The following is a 21334-nucleotide window of genomic DNA, read 5'->3' as shown; positions in this document are numbered from 1 at the left end:
AGCAGGTTTCTTTACCACAAGATTAATTCAAGCTGGTAGGATGGTAGTGAGCCTTTAATCTGGTACTTGTGAATTCACCAGAGAGAGGTATGCAGTGTTTCCCAAGCTCATTTGACTATGGAACCTTGTTTTCTCAGAATATCTGTCCTTGTCAGTGTTCCATGGAACCCAGTCTGGGAAGTGCTGGCTGAGAAGAGTAACAGTCAGGTTGGCTTCAGCCAAGTGCACACAGCTGCCCCTTGGGCCTCACCCTCTCTTCTTCTCTAGCCTTGAACTCTGTACTTCCTGTCTCTGACGATAGTCTCCTGTCTGTCTACCTCTGCCACCAGAACCGTGGCCCTGAATCACCTCTGCCCTCAGCCAGAACCCCAGATTCTGCACCTCCGTGTCTCCCAGCTGGTTCCTCTGCCTCCCTCAGCCCCACTGCAAGTTGATCAGTGAAGCTCAGCAGGGCTAGTCCAGGCTCCTGCCCCTTTAAGAACCAGGGAGATGGGCAGGGAGTGGTGGCACATGCCTAAAATCTCAGTACTTTGGGAGGCCGAGGTGGGCAGATCACCTGAGGTCAGGAGTTCAAGACCAACCTGGCCAACATGGTGAAACCCCAGCTCTACTAAAAATACAAAAATTAGCCGAGTGTGGTGGCATGTGCCTGTAATCGCAGCTACGTGGGAGGCTGAGTCAGGAGAATCACTTGAACCTGGGAGGCAGAGGTTGCAGTAAGCCGAGATCAAGCCATTGCACTCCAGCCTGGGCGACAGAGCAAGATTCTGTCTCAACAAGAAAAAAGAAAAAAAGAACCAGGGTGATAGAACCACTAGGCCCAGCTCAGTTACTTTCAGCTGTGTGACTTACACCCAGCACTTCTGTCTCTGGGCCTCAGTTATGCCTTCTGTAAGATGGGGCTAACGATACACATGGAGATGAATGGGATAATGTATATAAGCAGGTGAGCATGGTACCCTGCACCCTGCACCTACCAAGAATATTATGATGACTGTGGTTATTTTTATTCCCACCTTTACACCCTCCTTCTGATATCTGTTTACTCTTGACCTTCTAACTAGTGTGTTAGTGTCACAGATGACTTCCTCATCCATCCATTCACCCTCCCACCTATCCATCTACCCATCCACACATCCACCCACGCACCCAGCCTCCACCCACATACCCATCCATCCATCCATCCACCCACCCACCCATCTACCCATCCATCCATCCACCCACCCACCCACCCATCCATCCACCTACCCCACCTGTCCACCCATGTACCCACCCTGCCTCCTACCCACCCACCCACCCATTTATCCACCTACCTACACATCCACCCATCCATCTATCCATTCATTCATTGAATGCCCCCTGGCTTCTGCCACCCTTTTGCTCAGCCCTGCCTCTGGTTGACTGATATGCTTTTGAACTCTGATTCCTCCTGTGGGGAGCACAGTGCATTGCTCAGTGTTTTTTGGTGAGTGCTCAATGACCTCTATAAAGGACTTGGCTCAGAGCCTGCTCTGTGAAAGGGGCACAGGAAATCTTTGTTTATTCATTTCCCCTTGTTCCGTCCCTTCCTGGCAGGGACCTGTCAGGAATCCCTTTTCAATTGGCTCGTGTGCCACTTGCAGCAGTGATGCCCTCTGCTGCCCTCTTCTGGTCACTGCCAGTCTGTTATTAATCTTGGGTGGTTTAAAACCTTTATCCTTTCCTTCTTCCAGGCTTGGAGGGATTCTTGGCTATAAATGTGACCCTATTCTGACTTGCTTCAAGAGATGCTGTGGGAGAGAGATTCCACACTAAGTGTGGGGTATTCACGCCTTTAATATTCACAACTGCTAGTCCCCATTTAACAGATGAGGACACTGAGGCTCAGGTTTCAGTTACTTGCCTAAAGATCACCTGAGCATATAAGGAACAGAGTCAGAATTTGAACTCAGGCCTGACTGTAGAGCCCTTAGCCATCATAGCATTGTCTCTACTGAGAAACCCTGTTCAAAGCAGGTTTCCTGTTTATGAAGACATATATCATGGTTTGCCAATTTTGTGGTGACTTACACGTATACAGGGTTGTGCTCCTTCTGCGAGTGGATGCACTAATGAATAAATAATGTTAGTAAAGGCCTGTGAGTGAAACATGCTATGGATGCTGCAAGATTTGTCTAGAATAGATACCTGCCTGCATGCAGACTCCTTCCTTCCCTGAGATTCACAGAGCAATGCCTGCTTGCCATAGCTGAAGGATTTTTGTTTTTTTTTTTTTTTTTTTGAGACGGAGTCTTGCTCTATCGTCCAGGCTGGAGTGCAGTGGCGCGATCTGAGCTCACTGCAAGATCCACCTCCCAGGTTCACACCGTTCTCCTGCCTCAGCCTCCAGAGCACCTGGGACTACAGGTGCCCACCACCGCGCCTGGCTAATTTTTTTGTATTTTTAGTAGAGACGGGGTTTCACCGTGGTCTCGATCTCCTGATCACGTAATCTGCCCGCCTCAGCCTCCCAAAGTGCTGGGATTACAGGCGTGAGCCGCCGCGCCCAGCCAGCTGAAGGATTTTTAAATGAAACAATCTTTAAAAAATAGTGTATATATACGTGTGTGTGTATCTATATCTATCTATACCTATATATATCTTATGGTAATACACGTAAACACACACACACATGAATTTTTGAAAACCATCTTCTCTGCCTGGCTATCAATTAATTACAACCTTCCACTGGCAGCTTGGTGGCATCTTTAATTGGAGGAAGTGTTTAGTGATATTCCCATGTCAGATTTTGGGCAGGTGTGTCTGCTGGCAATGGCAGAGCTGCGCCTGGAGCTCAGACCTTGCAACTGAGAAGAGAAGACAGAATCTGCTGCCTGGCCGTGTGCACGAGTGTCTGAACATACTAACTCACGTTCTGTTCTCTCCAGGTGTTGGCCGAGGTCCTCACAGGCATCCCTGCAATGGATAATAACCGAAGCCCGGTTTACCTGGTAAGGGAACTTGTCCCATCTGGCTGGGTGGTATATTTGGGCCTCACAGCTCTGTAGAGAGGGCAACAACCTCAACTCTAGCTAGTTTTACACATGCTAATGAGGCCTAGTACAAGGTTGCATTTGCATCCCCGCAAAGCAGCTTTAACCTCCCATCCCCACCTGCCAGCCAACGATTGCTTTTTCATGATAATAGCATCTGGGGCTTGGTGCGGTGGCTCATGCCTGTGATCACAGCCTTTGGGAGGCTGATGTGGGTGGATCATTTGAGATCAGGAGTTCAAGACCAGCCTGGCCAACATGGTGAAACCCTGTCTCTATTAAAAAAAGAAAAAGAAAAAACTTACAAAAAACCCCCAACATTATCCAGGCGTGGTCGCATGTGCCTGTAATCCCAGCTACTTGGGAGGCTGAGGCAGGAGAATCACTTGAACCTGGGAGGCAGAGGTTGCAGTGAGCCGAGATTACGCTGCTGCATTCCAGCCTGGGTGAGAGACTCCATCTCAAAAAAAAAAAAAAAAAAAGAATTTGGAATGTTTATAGAAAGCACACTTCTTCTCTACATATCAGGCAATTCATTAGGGATTTTCCTCAAATTGATAAAAGTTAATTTCAGCCCTTTTAAACAAGTTTCTATAATAAAAACAATTTCCATTTTGTAGGCCAAAGATCTGATATACATAGTCATTTAAAAAATATAACAACCTGGCTGGGTGTGGTGGCTCAAACCTCTAATCCCAGCACTTTGGAGGAGGCCAAGGCGGGCGGATCACTTGAGGCTGGGAGTTCGAGACCAGCCTGGGCAACATGGCGAAACCCCGTCTCTACTAAAAATACAAAAATTAGCCAAGCATAGTGGCACACACCTGTAATCCCAGCTACTTGGGAGGCTGAGGCAGGAGAATTGCTTGAACCCAGGAGACAGAGGTTGTGGTGAGCCAAGATTGCGCCACTACACTCCAGCCTGGGTGACAGAGTGAGACCCTGTCTCAAAAAAGAATAAAAATACAACAACCTAGCCTGACTTTGTGTTAAATACTTTCCATACATTATCTACCTAAATCATCTCAACTTTTCCATGATAGAGTCATTATATTCATCTGCAGATGAGGAAAGCTGGCTCTGAGGTTGGCCTAGGATCTTGGTTGGAATTACCAAGTGTCAGAGCTGGAATTCTGAATCAGATCTCCCTGACCTGAGATCCTGAGTTCTTTTTTTTTTTTTTGAGACGGAGTCTCACTCTGTTGCCCAGGCTGCAGTGCAGTGGTGCAATCTCGGCTCACTGCAAGCTCCACCTCCCGGGTTTATGCCATTCTCCTGCCTCAGCCTCCCGAGCAGCTGGGACTACAGGCGCCCGCCACCACACCTGGCTAATTTTTTTGTATTTTACAAAAAATTCAAAAGAGACGGGGTTTCACTGTGTTAGCCATGATGGTCTCGATCTCCTGACCTTGTGATCCGCCCGCCTCGGCCTCCCAAAGTGCTGGGATTACAGGACCCTGAGTTCTTAACCACAGCAGTCTCCTGCTTGTTTCTTGTGACAGTCCAACCATACGAATTCAGTATGATCATTCCCATTTACAGCTGAGAAAACTGAGGGCGAGCAGAAGTGACTTGTCTCACACCCCTCAGGGAGATAAGTGGTGGAAGTGGGGTTTAATTGAACCCATGGCTTCTGTAGAGTTTCAAATCTCATGCAAGCTCTAGTCTTCCTCATCAGTTTGAGAGGGGGCACCTTTTCCTACTGGGTATTGAGGCCATTGGAACAGACAGATTATTATTTTATTTATTTATTTTTTCTGGTGACTGGGCCCCAGAAGCATCCCCTGGGCTCTGGGGTAGGGAGGCCTTCAGCCTCCCTACTACATGCAGAAAGTCACGACATGGTCCTTTGATGAACTCTGTGAGTTCCACCCCTTTTGGGCAGTCAACCCCATATGCTGCAGAGAGGTCTGTCTGGGCAGCTCAGATGTGGTTTGGGGCTGTTTGGGGGCAGTTTCTCATCTCCTGACTATTTTCTTGAGATGGATTTCCCAGCAGTCCTCTGGGGCTCCCCGGACAAGTGTCACAGTGGAAGGAGGCTTTTGAGGCACTGACAGGAAATTGTCTAAAATTATTTTTTTTGCTAATGATTTCTAAAAATGTGGAAAATAAGAATTTTTTAAAATGTAGTTTCTTTCTCTTACCCTAGACTCTTGTATGGTCTCTTATCATGTTCTGTTGTGGTAGGTGCAATCTGATGGTTAATCAAGATTTGAGTCAGGGAGGAAAGCTTGCTGACTTCCTGTGGCCCAGGGTAGGAGGAAGCAGGCCTCCTCCAGGCTTGGGAAAGTGTTAGTTGCCACAGTGTTTCCTGAGGGCATTTGGTGGTTTCCACCAAAATTGAAAATATGGGTGCCCTCTGACACGGCAATTCCATTTGTGCCTAGAGAAACATGCACACATGTGAGGAGAGACAGATGAACAAGGATATTTGTAGTGGCATTTTTTTTTTTTTTTCGAGACAGAGTCTCGCTGTTGCCCAGGCTGGAGTGCAGTGGCATGATCTTGGCTCACTGCAACCTCCACCCCCCGGGTTCAAGAAATTCTCCTGCTTCAGCCTCCTGAGTAGCTGGGACTACAGGCGCACATCACCACACCCAGCTAATTTGTGTATTTTTTTTTAGTAGAAACAGGGTTTTGCCATGTTGGCCAGGCTGGTCTTGAACTCCTGACATCACTCAGGTGATCTGCCCACCTTGACCTCCCAAAGTGTTGGGATTACAGGAGTGAGCCACTGCACCTGGCCAAATTTAATTTAATTTGATTTAGAGATAGGGAGGGGTCTTGCCCTGTCACCCAGGCTGGAGTGCAGTGGCCTGATTGTAGCTCACTGCAGCCTCGACTGCCTGGGCTCAAGCGATCTTCCCATCTTGGTCTCCCAAAGCGTGAGGATTACAGGTGTGAGCCATGGCGCCCAGCCTGTATGAGTTTTGACAAATGTATACAGTCATGTAACCACCACCACAATCAAGATGCAGAATATTTTTGTCACCCCAGAAAATTGCCTCCACTTACAGGCCCTGGCAATTACTCATCTAATTTCTGTCCACATAGGTCTATCTTCTTTAGAGGGTCATATCAATGGGCCCATGGCGGATGCACTCATTTGTTTCTGTCCCCCTTCATGTAGCATGGTGCTTAGATTCATCCATGTTGTTGACGTGTCAGTAATTCATTCCTTTTCATTGCTGAAGTATGGATAGATGACTGTTTATCCATTTACCAGTTGCTGGACATTTGGGTTATTTCCAGGTTTTGGCAATTCTGAATAAAGCCAACACAAACATTCTTATTTTAAAAAAATGAAAAAGAGGCCGGGCGCGGTGGCTCACAGCTGTAATCCTGGCACTTTGGGAGGCTGAGGTGGGTGGATCACTTGAGTTCAAGAGTTCAAGACCAGCCTGGGCAACATGGTGAAACCCCATCTCTACTAAAAACACAAAATTAGCCCTGTGTGGTGGCGAGTGCCTGTAATCCCAGCTACTCAGGAGGCTGAAGCAGGAGAATCGCTTGAACCTGGGTGGCAGAGTGCAGTGAGTCGAGACTGCGCCACAGCACTCTAGCCTGGGCAACAGAGTGAGACTCTGTCTCAAAAAAATGAAAAAGTAAATTGAAAAAGACATGTATGTTCTGACAGGGACATATCTCCAAGTGAAAAAAGCAAATTCAGAATAGTATATAGTATGATCACATTTTTGCTAAAAATAGATGGATGAATGAATGAAAACATTGTATCACATATTTTCTTCTCTATAAATTGAGGATAATAGTAGTACCCCCCCCCACCGACAAGGTATGTTTGTTTGTTGTCATTTTTGGAGATAGGGTATCCTATCTTCTATCTTCTTTGTCACGAAGGCTGGAGGAGTGCAGTGGCATGATCATAGCTCACTGTCACCTCGAACTCCTGGGCTCAAGGGATCCTCCCACCTTAGCCTCCTGGGTAGCTGGGATTATAGGCATGAGCCGCTGTGCCTGGCATCTGACAGGGTTATTGAAGGTTAAATAATATGTGAGATGTCTAAAATAGTAACTAGAACATAATAAACAATATATGTTAACTATTAGTATTATCATTATTATTTGAGATAAGGTCTCTGCCACCCTGGCTAGAGTGTAGTGGTGCAATCATGGCTCACTGTAACCTTGAACCCCTGGCCTCAAGTGATCCCCTGCTTTAGCCTCCCAAGTAATTGGGACCACAGGCACGTGCCACCACTCCTAGCTAATTTTTATTTTTATTTTATTTATTTATTTTTATTTTGAGATAGAGTCTTGCTCTGTCACCCAGGCTGGAGTACAGTGGTGCAGTCTCCGCTCACTGCAGCCTCTGCCTCCTGGCTTCAATTGATTCTCCTGCCTCAGCCTCCCGAGTAGCTGGGATTACGGGCATGGACCAACATGCCCAGCTAATTTTTGTATTTTTAATAGAGACAGGGTTTCACCATGTTGGCCAGGCTGGTCTTGAACTCCTGACCTCAAGTGATCCATCTGCCTCGGCGGCCTCCCAAGTACCTGGGACCACAGGCATGTGCCTTTATGCCCAGCTACTTTTTAATTTGTTATTTGTAGAGATGGGGTCTTGTTATGTTGCCCAGGCTGATATTGCTATTATTTTAACAGCTCTTAGGATACTGTTATAATTATTACATAAGTAAATATATAACCAAAATAATTATAGCTGTATAGCAGAAAGTAATATAATCCAAACTATTAGCAGGGGTTACCTTTGGAGAGTAGAAATGAAAGGAAAGGTAAACTTTTGTCCCCAAATTTTAACCACTTATGTTTAATTTTAATTTTTTTTTGAAATGGAGTCTCCCTCTGTGGCCCAGGCTGGAGTACAGTGGTGTGCTCTTGGCTTACCACAGCCTCTGTCTCCCAGGTTCAAGCAATTCTCCTGCCTCAGCTTCCCATGTAGCTGGGATCACAGGTGTGTGCCACCATGGCCCAGATAATTTTTGTATTTTTAATAGAGATGGGGTTTTGCCACGTTGCCCAGGCTGGTCTCGAACTCCTGAGCCCAAGTGATCCTCCTGCCTTGGCCTCCCAAAGTGTTGGGATTACAGGTGTGAGCCACCGTGCCCAGCCAAAAGTTGCTTTTTAAGGGTAGTTTGTTTGAAACTAGACCCAAAAAATGTCCATATATTACTTTGGTTATGTTTCTTTGTTTTTTTCATTTTTTAAAAAAATTTTTATATGGAGATGGGATGTCACTTTGTTGTCCAGGCTAGTTTTGAACTCCTGGGCTTAAGCATTCGCCTGCCTCGGCCTCCCAAAGTGCTGACATTACAGGTGTGAACCACCATGCCCAGGCATGGTTATGTTTCTTAAGACTCTTATTCTTGCCCGGGTGCGGTGGCTCAAGCCTGTAATCCCAGCACTTTGGGAGGCCGAGGCAGGAGGATCACGAGGTCAGGAGATGGAGACCATCCTGGCTCACATCATGAAACCCCATCTCTACTAAAAATAAAAAAAAAAATTAGCCGGGTGTGGTGGCGGGCGCCTGTAGTCCCAGCTACTCGGGAGGCTGAGGCAGGAGAATGGCATGAACCCGGGAGGCGGAGCTTGCAGTGACCCGAGATCGCGCCACTGCACTCCAGCCTGGGCGATAGAGCGAGACTCCGTCTCAAAAAAAAAAAAAAAGACTCTTATTCTCTCACAACCTCTCCTGCAATGCCCTTTTTCATTTTGGATGTTGTTGGATTTTTGCATAGAATAGGTCATTTGCCCTATATAGACACACTGTCTCACATTCTGGGTTTTGCTGATTACATCCTGTGGTCTCCTTCCCTTGTTTCTCTATTCTTCATATTTCCTATATTTGGCAGTTAGCACTTGTGACTTGTTTAGAGTCATGGTCATTGCCTTTGTCAAGAACACTTCCTGGAGGCGCTGTGAGCCTCCCATTGCTTCACTACACGGGACGTAGCCTGTTGTCCTACTTTTAGTGCTAAGAACGATCAGTGTGTTAAGGTTTTAGTGCTAAGATTGATCAGTGGTTTCAGGTGGAGCTGCCGACTCCTCCATGGTGAAGTTCCCTCGACATCCTTTCATCGCGTGTTCTCAGTCCCCCAACCTGTTTAAACACTAGGTGTCTTCTGTAGTTTTTTTGATTATCATCATAGTCTTTGCATCAAGATACATAGCAATGATGGCAGGTTTCCAGTTGGGGCAAATTGTGAGACCCTGCCTTTAGAAAAGAAGAAAATAATACACTTCTACTGTTCTTGATTATCAGCTTTAAACACTAGCACACTTTTAAAAAAATAAACATTTAGGCTGGGTGCAGTGGCTCACACCTATAATCTGAGCACTTTGAGATGCCAAGACAGGAGGATTACTTGAGCCCAGGAGTTCAAGACCAGCCTGGGCAACATGAGACTCCATCTCTACAAAAAATTAAAAAATTAGCCAAGTACAGTAGCATGTGCCTATAGTCCCAGCTACCTGGGAGGCTGAGGTGGGAGGATTGATTGAATCGAGGAGGTTGAGACTGTAGTGAGCTGTGATTATATCACTGTGCCTGGCCTATTTTTATTTTTATTTCTTATTTATTTATTTATTTTTTGAGACAGAGTCTCACTTTGTCGCCCAGGCTGGAGTGCAGTGGCACAGTCTCGGCTCACTGAAGCCTCTCCCTCCCCGGTTCAAGCAATTCTCCTACCTCAGCCTCCCGAGTACGTGGGACTATAGGCACGCACTGCCATGCCCGGCTAATTTTTTGTATTTTTTAGTAGAGACGAGGTTTCACCGTCAGCCAGGCTGGTCTCGAACGCCTGACCTCAAGTGATCTGCCAGTCTCGGCCTCCCAAAGTGCTGGGATTACAGGCATGAGGCACCGCGCCTGGCCTATAATACATGTTTTTACAATATTTAGTACAATATATTTGTAACATTTATATATGCTAATCATATATACCATATTACTCATGAAATATACAATAATTTATATTAAATATGCTTACATATTTGTATAAAATTATTTATATAGCATATGTTCTATTGTATGCATAGTTCAGATTCCTGCATTTTATGTGGTACAAAATATAAAATATATGTAAATACAACATGTATAAAAAGTATAGACATAATATTTTCTTTATAGTGGCTCTCCTGTTATGTATACATAGGTCAGAATCCTACATTTGAAATGTTTATATCATAAGAGATTGTCCATGTAGTTGTTAATAAGATTAAATTATTAAGTGCTCATCATGTAGTAAGTGCCATATAAATGGTAGCTATTGTTACTATTAGTTATTATCACTAAAAGACTATTGAATGTTCCGTGTCAGATGTCACTCTCTGTGCTTATAGGTGCACTGTTTCATTGAATGGTTGTGTTAGTCCTAGGTGTAGGTATTTTATTATTTTTTTGAGACAGAATCTCGCTGTCACCTAGGCTGGAGTGCAGTGGCCTGATCTCGGCTCATTGCAGCCTCCGCCCCCCACCTCCCCCACCATGGGTTCAAGCAGTTCCTCTGCCTCAGCCGCCCTAGTAGCTGTGATTACAGGCGTGCGCTACCAAGCCCAGCTAATTTTTATATTTCTAGTAGAGACGGGGTTTCACCCTGTTGGCCAGGCTGGTCTCGAACTCCTGACCTCAAGTGATCCACCCGCCTCTGCCTCCCACAGTGCTAAGATTACAGGCGTGAGCCACTGCGCCCGGCCCTGGTGTAGGTATTTTTGTTATTCCCATTTTCCTGATGAACCAACCGAGGCCTAGAAAAATTAAGACCCCGCGTTTGTGGCATGAATTCACTATGGAGTGTCCTGTGCATGTAGGAAATCGAGTCCTTTTCCATTTCTTGGGTGTTTTACTTCTTTCTGGAATCCTTGCATTTATTCTTACGATGTCCTGTCGGTTTTCTGAGCATTTTTTGCAGCTCTGGAGGTGAGTGGGGCGCGTGCGTTGGCTCTTGCAGCTCTGCAGCTCACGCAAGGGCGTTTCTACCCTTCTTCCCACAGAAGGACTTACTCCTCAGTGAAATTCCAAGCAGCACCGCCTCGCCCTGCTCCAGGAAGACGGGCGTGGAGAACGTGATGGCAAAGGAGATCTGCCAGAAGTACCTGGAGAAGGGCGCAGGGAGGCTTCCGGAGGACTGCGCCGAGGCCCTGGCCACGGCTGCCTGCCTGTGCCTGCGGAAGCGTAACACCAGCCTGCAGGAGGTGAGCATCGCCCACAGCGGCCTCGCTGCCTGGGCGCGTGGGTCCACCTCCTCGGGGACGGCCCCTTCACAGAGGCCAGGTTGTGCTTGCTTGCAAGCCGCAGAACCTCCTAGAGCTCCCATCAGCCAAAGGGCGGTGTAGGGATGGATAGTGCGGAGCCCGAGGACGGGTATTGCAGGGCCTCAGGGCGCAGGACCAAACCCGCGTATGTTAAAAGAACTCGATGCACTCTTTGTGAATCGGCTTTATTCCCCCTTCTCTATAGGCCCCTTCTCCTTTCCTTTGTTTTCTCTGGAGGGAACGGCTCTGCCAGCAGGTATAACGGAGAGAATGAGCCTCCACCCTGAGTCCCACCACAGAGGTAGAACCTGATTGGCTGAACTTGGGTCAGGTGTCTACCGCTTGGCCAATCAGGCATGGTGGGGCGGTCCAGCATGCAAACCGAGCTGCCCAGGGCTCCCTCCCTGGATGGTGTCGGGGCCAGGTCCCAAAGAAAGGGAGTGTGCTCAGCCCATGCACTAGGCGGACGTCCTAGAAAGCAGCCACTACACGGGGTAAGAGATTTTTTTGGACATGAGAAGTAGCCGTGGCTTCCATGGTAAAAGGTAATCAAGAGACTACTGCTTGATCTTTTTTTTTTTTTCTTTCTTTTTTTTTTCTTTTTGAGACAGAGTCTCCTTCTGTCGCCCAGGCTGGAGTGCAGTGGCGCTATCTCCAACCTTCACCTGCCGGGTTCAAGTAATTCTCTTGCCTCAGACTCCCGAGTATCTTGAATTACAGGCATGAGCCGCTCTGTGTGGCCATTGCTTGGTCTTTCTAAGGACAAACTCTTCACTGCCTGGGAGGACCCTTAGAAATCATCTAGCAGAGTGATTTTCAAGTCGTGTTGGGCACAGAGGGGCTCCTTGAGAATACTCAGGAATTGCTGTTGGCAGCAAGAGGGGTTGGGGGAGGTGCAGGCCCCCACCTGTGACTCGGACCAGACACCCACTTTGACTTTTCTCAGTTACTGTATTGGGTTCTCTCTGGAAAGGGTTTGGTGGCTGAAAAACATCTTCAAAAACCTCTGCTGTAGCCCAAGCCTCCCATTTTACAGAGAAGATGAGGCCACAGAATTGGTTTTTGTCAGAGCTCTCTGGACTCCCGGTTCAGCCTTATGTCCATCGTCTTGCGCCGTCACGTGGCAGGAGCTGGAGGCTTCAGTCTTTGTTCGTAGCCTTTGCTAGCACAGGGGTCCCCCAAGTGTCCATGTGCCCCGATGTTCAGTCATTCATTCCGCAGTTGTACACTGGGGCCAGGGGACACATCTGTTCGGGAACAAGGCAGACCCAGGTCCACTCTCCTGGAACTCATGGACATTGCATAGTGATTGTCTGTGTGGTGAGCGCCAGGAAAGTGTATGACGAGGACCTCACCCTGTTGACCTTCCTGAGGAAGGGGTGTTTAAGCACACGAAGAGCAATCCAGGCAGAAGGAACAGTCTGCAAATGGCCTGAATCGAGAGAGAGCTCAGCACGTTCAAGGGCCTGGAAGAAGGTCCGAAGGGCTAGAACACAACACATGGGGCACAGTGGCTTGTGTTGGGTGTGTCAAGGAAGGAGTTGTCCAATGATAGAGGGTTTTGTAGGCACAGTAAGGATTTTTGCAATGCCACTAAGGTTTTTTTTTTTTCTTTTTACAGAATCTCACTCTTTCAGCCAGGCTAGAGTGCAGTGGTGCAGTCTCGGCTCACTGCAACCTCCACTTCCCCGGTTCAAGCAATTCTCCTGCCTCAGCCTCCCGAGTAGCTGAGATTGCAGGTGTGTGCCACCACACCCAGCTAATTTTTGTATTTTTAGTAGAGACGGGATTTCACTATGTTGGTCAAGCTGGTCTCGAACTCCTGACCTCAGGTGATCCACCTGCCTCGGCCTCTCAAAGTGCTGGGATTATGGGCGTGAGCCACTGTGCCTAGCCTCACTAAGGGTTTTAAGCAGAGGTAGGACGTAATCAGATTTATATTCTAAAAAGTTATGTCTCCTTCAACCAATTATTCTTTCAGTAAGACTTTCATTCTTTTATTCATTCATTATTTTGTTCAGTGTGTCACTTAAGGTGCAGGTGAAACTGCTATAACAAGGAGACTGCAAAATGTAGTGGTTTAAATAAGATAGACGTTTATTCTCTTTAGTGTAACAGTTTGAATTTACACAGTCCAGTGCTAATGTGGCACTGCCACGGTATTGGGGACCCAGGCTCCTTCTATATTGTTTATCTGCTATCCTTACCATGTGCCTTCCATGTCAGGGTCTAAGATGGCTGCTGTTGCTCAGGCCATCACACCTGCATTCCAGCCAGTGAAAGAGGGTTAAAAGGAAAAGGTGGACACATTCCCTTTCTTTTAAAGATATAACCTGGAAATGCATCACTTTTTCTCACATAATAGAGAGTAGAACTTAGTTACATGGCCACGCCTAGCAACAAGGAAATGCGGTCTTTAGATTGGCAAATATTTATTGGGCATCTACTGTGAAGATTTATCTCAAGAAGTAACATGTGGCCTGGGCCTTGAAGGATGAGACGTTTGCCACATAAAATAAAGGGGATAGGGTGCTTTAGGTGTAAGAAGAGGTAGGAGATGGCCTTAGCTCTTAGTACATCACAACCAAGCTAGGAAGATGAAAGAACAGCTGGGTCAGGGACTGGAAGATAAGCAGGCCTGGGTTTGATGGTCACCTTTGCCATTTACTGGACTGGCTGGGTGGCTTTAGACAGGGAACTTAACTTTTCTGATCTTTTAATTTTTTATCTATAAAAATTCATGCATTGTGTATGAAATGGATACATTAGTGGCCGGGCGCGGTGGCTCACGCCTGTAATCCCAGCACTTTGGGAGGCCGAGGCGGGCAGATCACGAGGTCAGGAGATCGAGACCATCTTGGCTAACATGGTGAAACCTCATGTCTACTAAAAATACAAAAAATTAGCCGGGCGTGGTGACAGGCACCTGTAGTCCCAGCTACTCGGGAGGCTGAGGCAGGAGATTGGCATGAACCCAGGAGGCAGAGTTTGCAGTGAGCCGAGATATGCCCCTGCAGTCCGGCCTGGGCAAAAGAGCGAGACTCTGTCTCAAAAAAAAAAAAAAAAGAAATGGATACATTAGTATATTGAATTTTTTGCAAGGCACTGAGGAGATGAGATTTGTTATTGTTGTTACGGGTATAAGGGTATGTATGTGTGCTCTGTGTGTGTGTGTGTGTGAAGAAGAAACATTCCTTCCTTGCTTCCCTCTAATTTTCCTAACCTCCTTAACCAGAAAAACCTTCCAGGGCAACATCTATATTATTTGTGCTTTTTTGATTGAAAGTGTTAGGAACTTAAACTCTTACACACACACACATGCATGCATACACACACAGACATAGGGAGAGGGGAAGAATATGAATGAGTGAATTAGCGAATGAATGAACTTAGTGTCTCATTTAACCAAACAACAGAGAGGACAGGCATTGCTCTGCTTTCAGGGAAGTTAGACCCAGGATCTCAAACACCAAAGGTACAGCCATTGTGTCTGTGTGTCTGTGGCTCTCTCTCCGTTGCTTGCCTCTGCTTTACTCTGTGTTGAGGTTTCATTTTCCCCTACTGTAAATGGGTTTTCTGGGTATAATGGGGCGTCTGGTTCTACCACTAGAAAGGAAAGGCTGGAGGTCTTTCCCCAATAAGCTCTAGGTGGAAAAGTTTCAGGGAAGGATTCTGATTGGCCAGCTTCGATCACATGCCCAAATTCCTATGGCCAGAGAAGTGGGGTACTATGATCTGCCCATGTTGGGTCATGCCGTCTCATCTATGACAGGGCGGTTGGTGGGCAACCACAGGTCTTTTCAAAGGAAGGGTGTGATTTTTTCAGACAAAGCAACCAGCATTAGGTTCTTCAGTCTGCTCCCCGCCCCCTCTCTGTTGGGAGGCCAGATGTTAGCATTTCTATTTCAGAGAGAATTCCTGATGAGCTCCCTTCTCCCTCTTCTCCCAAAGGTGCGTGGCTCTGTGGCTGCTGTGGAAGAGTGGCTCCGAGGTCGGGAGATGTTGCTCCCTTGGAGTGGGCTTTCTGAGGGTACAGGCTCTTCTTCCAACACCCCAGAGGAAACAGACGACGTTGACAATTCCAGCCTTGATGCCTCCTCCTCCGTGAGTGTGGCACCCTGGGCGGGGGCTGCCACCCCACTTCTCCCCACAGAGAATGGGGAAGGAAGACTGCGGGTCATCGTGGGAAGGGAGGCCGACTCCTCCTCTGAGGCCTGTGTTGGCCCGGAGCCTCCCCAGGATGGTAAGCCAGAGGTCAGAGTGCATTTGGATGCTCATGTGTGTGTCCCCAACTTCAGCCCATCATTTTTTCTTTCTGTTGCCCTCATTCACTCCTTCATTTGGTTATTCAGCCATTCACCAACCAGCCAGTTTTTCACAGAGAAACCTGGGAGGCATCCTTGACACCTCCCTCTCCCTGCCCTGGACTGTGTCCGGTTAATCACCCAGTCCTGTCCATTTGCCTCCAAAATCTCTCTCACCTCCATCTACTTCTCTGGATTCTCCCTTTGAGCTCCTGTCCTCAGGGGACTGCATAGCTTCCCTTAGTCCTCCTCCATCCTGGCTCCTCCCTCACCAGGTCCTTCTCCAGGAGCCAGCCAGAGTAGATTTTAAAAACACAATGCCGGCCACGCGAGGTGGCTCACGCCTGTAATCCCAGCACTTTGGGAGGCTGAGGCGGGTGGATCACCTGAGGTCAGGAGGTCGAGACCAGCCTGGCCAACATGGCGAAACCCCGTCTCTACTAAAAATACAAAAAAATTAGCTCAGCATGGTGGTGCGTGCCTGTAATCCCAGCTACTTGGGAGGCTGAGGCAAGAGAATTGCTTGAACCCGGGAGGCAGAGGTTGCAGTGAGCCAAGATTGCGCCACTGCACTCCAGCCTGGGCGACAGAACGAGACTCCGTCTCAAAAAAACAAAAAACAAAACAAAACAAAAAACACAATGCATGTCATCCCTCGTTCAAAGTCCTCAAGGCCCCATGTGGTCTGTTGCTGTCTGTCTCTCCTCTCAACACAAACACCATCCTCACCAGTCACTTCTAAAGATATCTTCCAGGCTGGGTGCGGTGGCTCACACCTGTAATCCGAGCACTTCCGGAGGCTGGGGTGGGCAGATCACCTGAGGTCAGGAGTTCAAGACCAGCTTGGCCAACTTGGTGAAACCCTCTCTACTAAAAATAAAAAATTAGCTAGGCGTGGTGGCGTGTGCCTGTAGTCCCAACTACTTGGGAGGCTGAGGCACGAGAATCACTTGAACCCAGGAGGTGGAGGTTGCAGTGAGCCGAGGTCGTGCCATTTCACTCCAGCCCTGAGTGACAGAGTGAGACTCCGTCTCAAAAAAAAAAAAAATAAAATAAAGAAGATACTTTCTGGCGCAGTGGCTCACGCCTGTAATCCCAACACTTTGGGAGGCTGAGGCGGGCAGATCATGAGTTCAGGAGTTCAAGACCAGTCTGGCCAATATGGTAAAACCCCCCGTCTCTCTACTAAAAATACAAAAATTAGCTGGGTGTGGTGGCAGGCACCTGTAGTCCCAGCTACTTGGGAGGCTAAGGCAGGAGAATTGCTTGAACCCGGGAGGTGGAGGTTGCAGTGAGCTGAGATTGCACCACTGCACTCCGGCTTGGGTGACAGAGGAAGACTCTGTCTCAGGGGAAAAAAAAAGATACCTTCCATTCCTGCCACTCAGGTCCAAGGATACCAAGTTTCTTTCTGAAATAAAAAATTAGGAAGGCCCCTCATTTTTTTTTTTTTTTTTGAGACGGAGTTTCACTCTTGTTGCCCAGACTGGAGTATAATGGCGTGATCTTGGCTCATGGCAACCTCTGCCTCCCGGGTTCAAGCGATTCTCCTCCTCAGCCTCCCGAGTAGCCGGGATTACAGGCATGTGCCACCATGCCTGGCTAATTTTGTATTTTTAGTAGAGACAGGGTTTCTCCGTGTTGGTCAGGCTGGTCTTGAACTCCTGACCTCAGGTGATCCGCCCACCTCGGCCTCCCAAAGTGCTGGGATTATAGGTATGAGCCACCGCACCCGACCAGGAAGGCCCTTTCAATGCAGTGTCCCTGTCCCTTAGTAAACATGGTTCAATGAATGTCCCAGGCTCTGACCACTCCTGTTTCTCTTTTACTCCTCCTGCCATGGGGAGGGGAGAGGAAGAAGAAAGACAGGATGTGAGCATTTTTTTCACTCCACCCTCCCACCCCTCAACATCATTAAGAGGAGCAGGGAAACCCTCTCCTTTCTGGAAGGTCAGGGTAGGTTGCAGGGCTTCCTGCAAAGGCAGAGGAGATGAAAATGCTCATTACAGCCGGGTGCAGTGGCTCATACCTGTAATCCTAGTACTTCGGGAGGACAAGGTGGGCTGATTGCTTGAGCCCAGGAGTTTAAAGATCAGCCGGGGCAACATGGTGAAAACCTGTCTCTACGAAAGATGCAAAAATTAGCCAGGTGTGGCCAGCCAGGCATGGTGACTCACACCTGTAATCCCAGCACTTTGGAAGGCCAAGGCGGGTGGATCACTTGAGGTCAGTAGTTTGAGATTAGCCTGGCCAACGTCGTGAAACCCCGTCTCTACTAAAAATACAGAGAAAAAAAAAAGGCCAGGCCTGGTGCCTCACGCCTGTAATCCTAACACTTTGGGAGGCTGAGGCGGGCGGATCACGAGGTCAGGAGATCGAGACCATCCTGGCTAAGATGGTGAAACCCCGTCTCTACTAAAAATACAAAAAATTAGTTGGGCGTGGTGGTGGGCGCCTATAATCCCAGCTACTCAGGATACTAAGTCAGGAGAATTGCTTGAACCCAGGAGGCAGAGGTTGCAGTGAGCCGAGATTGAGCCACTGCACTCCAGCCTGGGCAACAGAGTGAGACTCCATCTCAAAAAATAATAAATAAATAAATAAATAAATAAATAGGCTGAGTGCCGTGGCTCATGGGCCCGGCGTGGTGGCTCACGCCTGTCTGTAATCCTAGCACTTCGGGAGGCTGAGGCGGGTGGATTGCCTGAGCTCAGGAGTTCAAGACTAGTCTGGGCAACACGGTGAAATCCCTTCTCTACTAAAACACAAAAAAATTAACTGTGTGTGTCGCCCAGCCTGAGCAACAGAGTGAGACTCCATCTCAAAAAAAAAAAAAAAAAAAATAGCCAGGTGTGGTTGTGCACACTTGTAGTCCCTGCTACTCAGGAGGCTGAGGTGGGAGGATCACCTGAACCTGTGAGGTCAAGGTTGCCTTGAGCTGAAATTGTGTCACTGCACTCCAGCCTGGGCAACAGAGTGAGACCCTGTCTCGATTAAAAAAAAAAAGAAAAAAAAAAAAAAGAAATGCTCATTACACTCAGGGCCTGATTCAGAAACCTGATTTAAGTGAATCTAAGAATTATAATAATAGTAACTTTCATTCAAGTCGCTCTTGTTTGCTTTCTGTTGAACATCAGTTACAGAGACTTCATGGCAAATTGACATCAATGAGGCCAAAAGGAAACTGATGGAGAATATTCTGCTCTACAAAGAGGAGAAACTGGACAGCATTGAGCTCTTTGGCCCCTGATGACCGGAACACAGCTGAGGACCCTTGTCCTCAGTTGGAAAGATGACCATCAGATCAAGAAAAAGGTCTGAGGCAGAATCCAAGATCTGCCAGGAAACACACAACAAAACATCGGCTGTCCTGGGTGGGAGGGAAACTTCATTTCACTGGAATGAGTTGGGATAGAAAGGCCCTCAGCTTTTAGAGACACAAAAATCCATGAAGTCTCTTCCTTTCTGGGCTTTGTTAGTCAGAGCAGGGGATCAGAGGAGACTGAAGCAGAAACCCTGCACACGGGCCCAGGATGTGGCTGATTTTGTGGTTCCGGGGAGTATGTGATGATAACCACCCCAGCAGATTCCATTACCTCAGCAGCTCTTGTTCCCCCACCACTGGCAGTTCTGCAATGCCATAGCATTTTCCAGAGCTAAGATCTCTGGGTTGTATTTGCTGACAGCCTGCAAGCTTGCATGCTCTGAAAGATTTTTTTTAGTTTTTAATTTTTTTGTAGAGATGGGGTCTCGCTTTGTTGCCCAGGCTGGTCTTGAAGTCCTGGGCTCAAGCAATCCTCCCACCTCAGACTCCCAAAGTGCTGGAATTACAGTTGGGAGCCACTGTGCCTGGCCTGGAAGACTTTCAACTTGTGTCTCAGTGCAGTTCTTGACTCATCTCTCTGGGTCTCAGGTTCTACAAATGCCAGACACCTAGCGAAGAGCTCTGCAGGCTTTCCACTGCCTGTATTTGGAAATCTTGCAATTCACATAATTATTCAGTCACTGCCTGGTACCTTTATCTTCCCATCCCACTAATGTTAGTATTTTTTAATGGAGCTTTTATTTTGAGAATATGTGTTTGTTTGTTTTTTGAGACAGAGTCTCACTTTGTCACCCAGGCTGGAGTGCAGTGGCACGATCTCGGCTCACTGCAAGCTCTGCCTCTCAGGTTCAAGCGATTCTCCTGCCTCAGCCTCCTGAGTAGATGGGACTATAGGCACCTGCCACTACGCCTGGCTAATTTTTGTATTTTTAGTAGAGACGGGGTTTCACCATACTGGCCAGGCTGGTCTTGAACTACTGACCTTGTGATCTGCCTGCCTTGGCCTATCAAAGTGTTGGGATTACAGGCTTGAGCCACTGCACCCGGCCGAGAATATGTGTTATTTATGACTGGATGATGAAGAATCAGGAGAATCCATTTCATGTCTGATTCTGCTGCTAATTAAGTCAATCATTTAATTTTTGGGACCTCAGTTTCTTTGTAAGTAAAATAACACCTGCTTGTTTTTCATCCCTGGGCTGTTGGGAGGAACAGATGAGACTGGTTATAGAAGCACTTGGAAAATGCACTTGTCCTGTTTTGTAAAATAAATAAGGTATTAAATGTGTATTTCTGCCATGTACCTAATGATTATTCAGTGTGTATATATCTGAAAAGTCATGTTGCAAATCTTTTTGTGAAACAGATGCTATTTTAAATTCACTGGGAGAAATATCCTATTTAAAGTAATTCTATAGTAATTTCTTTTTATATAATAAAAATATATTTGTAAAGTCAGCAGACAACTTGTAATCAGTTTTGTGTCTGAAAGAATTTGTTTAGAGAAGGCACTCTGCATCCTTGAGATCGGGTAGCCAAGAGCTATGATCCTGGCTCTTACTGTTGACTGTTAATAGCTGCATGATCTTGGGCCCAGTTAGGAAGTTACTCTGAGGCTCTGTTTCCTCATCTGTACGATGGGAAAAAGAAAAAGTACCCATCTTGTAGGGTTGTTGTCAGATGGGTCCTGCCTGGTGAAAGCATTTGGCAGCTCCCCAGTAAGGACAGCTTTGGCTTGATGTGTGATATAGCTGAGCTGGGTCCCAGTCCAGGTAGACAGTGATCTATACAGACAGCCCTGTCTTCAGCTCCAGTGTCTGTGAGGATTCAAGGTGAATGTGCATTTTGTGCCCCAAATGGGACCTGGCCTGTTGCGAACACTTTACAATTATAAGCAGGTGTTTCCACGGCTGTTTGAGCAATAGAGGGCTGACACCAATAGGTTCGTGGTTATCCAGACATACTTAACATTTCTAGACTAGAATTTCATATATTTTTGGAGAAGTCAGTGAATCCCCTTGGGACTTGGATGAAAGCTCTAGACCTTTGCTACATACAGACATACATACATATGCATTCTGAGTACATGAATTCCAGACCTTCACGGGCACCATGATGTCTTTTCATGGATCCCCCATAGGGAAGCCCTGAATTATTTTTTTTTAGGTTAATAGAGGATTTAAAAATCTAAACAGCACAAAGTTTCCATGGTGAGAAGGCAGGCTTTTTCTCAATGGGATCTTAGTCTTCAGTTTCTTGTTCCCAAAGGCAACCACTGTCACTAGGTTGGAGTATCCTTCCAGAGGTGATGGAAAACAGAGGTGATGCTCAATTTAGTCATCAGGGAAATGCAAATCAAAACCTCTATGAGATGCCACTTCACATTCACTAGGATAGTTGTAATCAAAAAGACAAAAACAAGTGTTGGCCATGATGTGGAGAAATTGGAGCCCACACACACT

The 21334-nt window shown here is 47.1% G+C and overlaps 1 protein-coding gene across 3 annotated transcripts in view; it reads left to right on the top strand.

The window, feature by feature from the left end:
* Window positions 1-20330, top strand: part of IRAK2 (interleukin 1 receptor associated kinase 2) — an 80476-nt gene extending 60146 nt beyond the window's left edge. For 2 of the 3 annotated variants that reach the window (XM_002813447.6, XM_009238709.4), the window contains 4 exons: window positions 2907-2969; window positions 10983-11183; window positions 15195-15486; window positions 18685-20330. In XM_002813447.6, the coding sequence (XP_002813493.5) occupies window positions 2907-2969; window positions 10983-11183; window positions 15195-15486; window positions 18685-18797 (669 nt within the window). In that variant the 3' untranslated portion in view covers window positions 18798-20330. Of the gene's footprint in view, window positions 1-2906; window positions 2970-10982; window positions 11184-15194; window positions 15498-18684 lie in introns of all 3 variants that reach the window. The other variant, XM_054551738.2, reaches the window with a different exon arrangement.
* Window positions 20331-21334: the final 1004 nt, after the last annotated feature.

Source organism: Pongo abelii, chromosome 2 (assembly GCF_028885655.2).
Source record: "Pongo abelii isolate AG06213 chromosome 2, NHGRI_mPonAbe1-v2.0_pri, whole genome shotgun sequence".
NCBI classification, from domain to species: Eukaryota; Metazoa; Chordata; class Mammalia; order Primates; family Hominidae; genus Pongo; species Pongo abelii.
The sequence above is the reverse complement of the archived record's forward strand: the minus strand, read 5'-3'. Positions and strand labels throughout refer to the sequence as shown.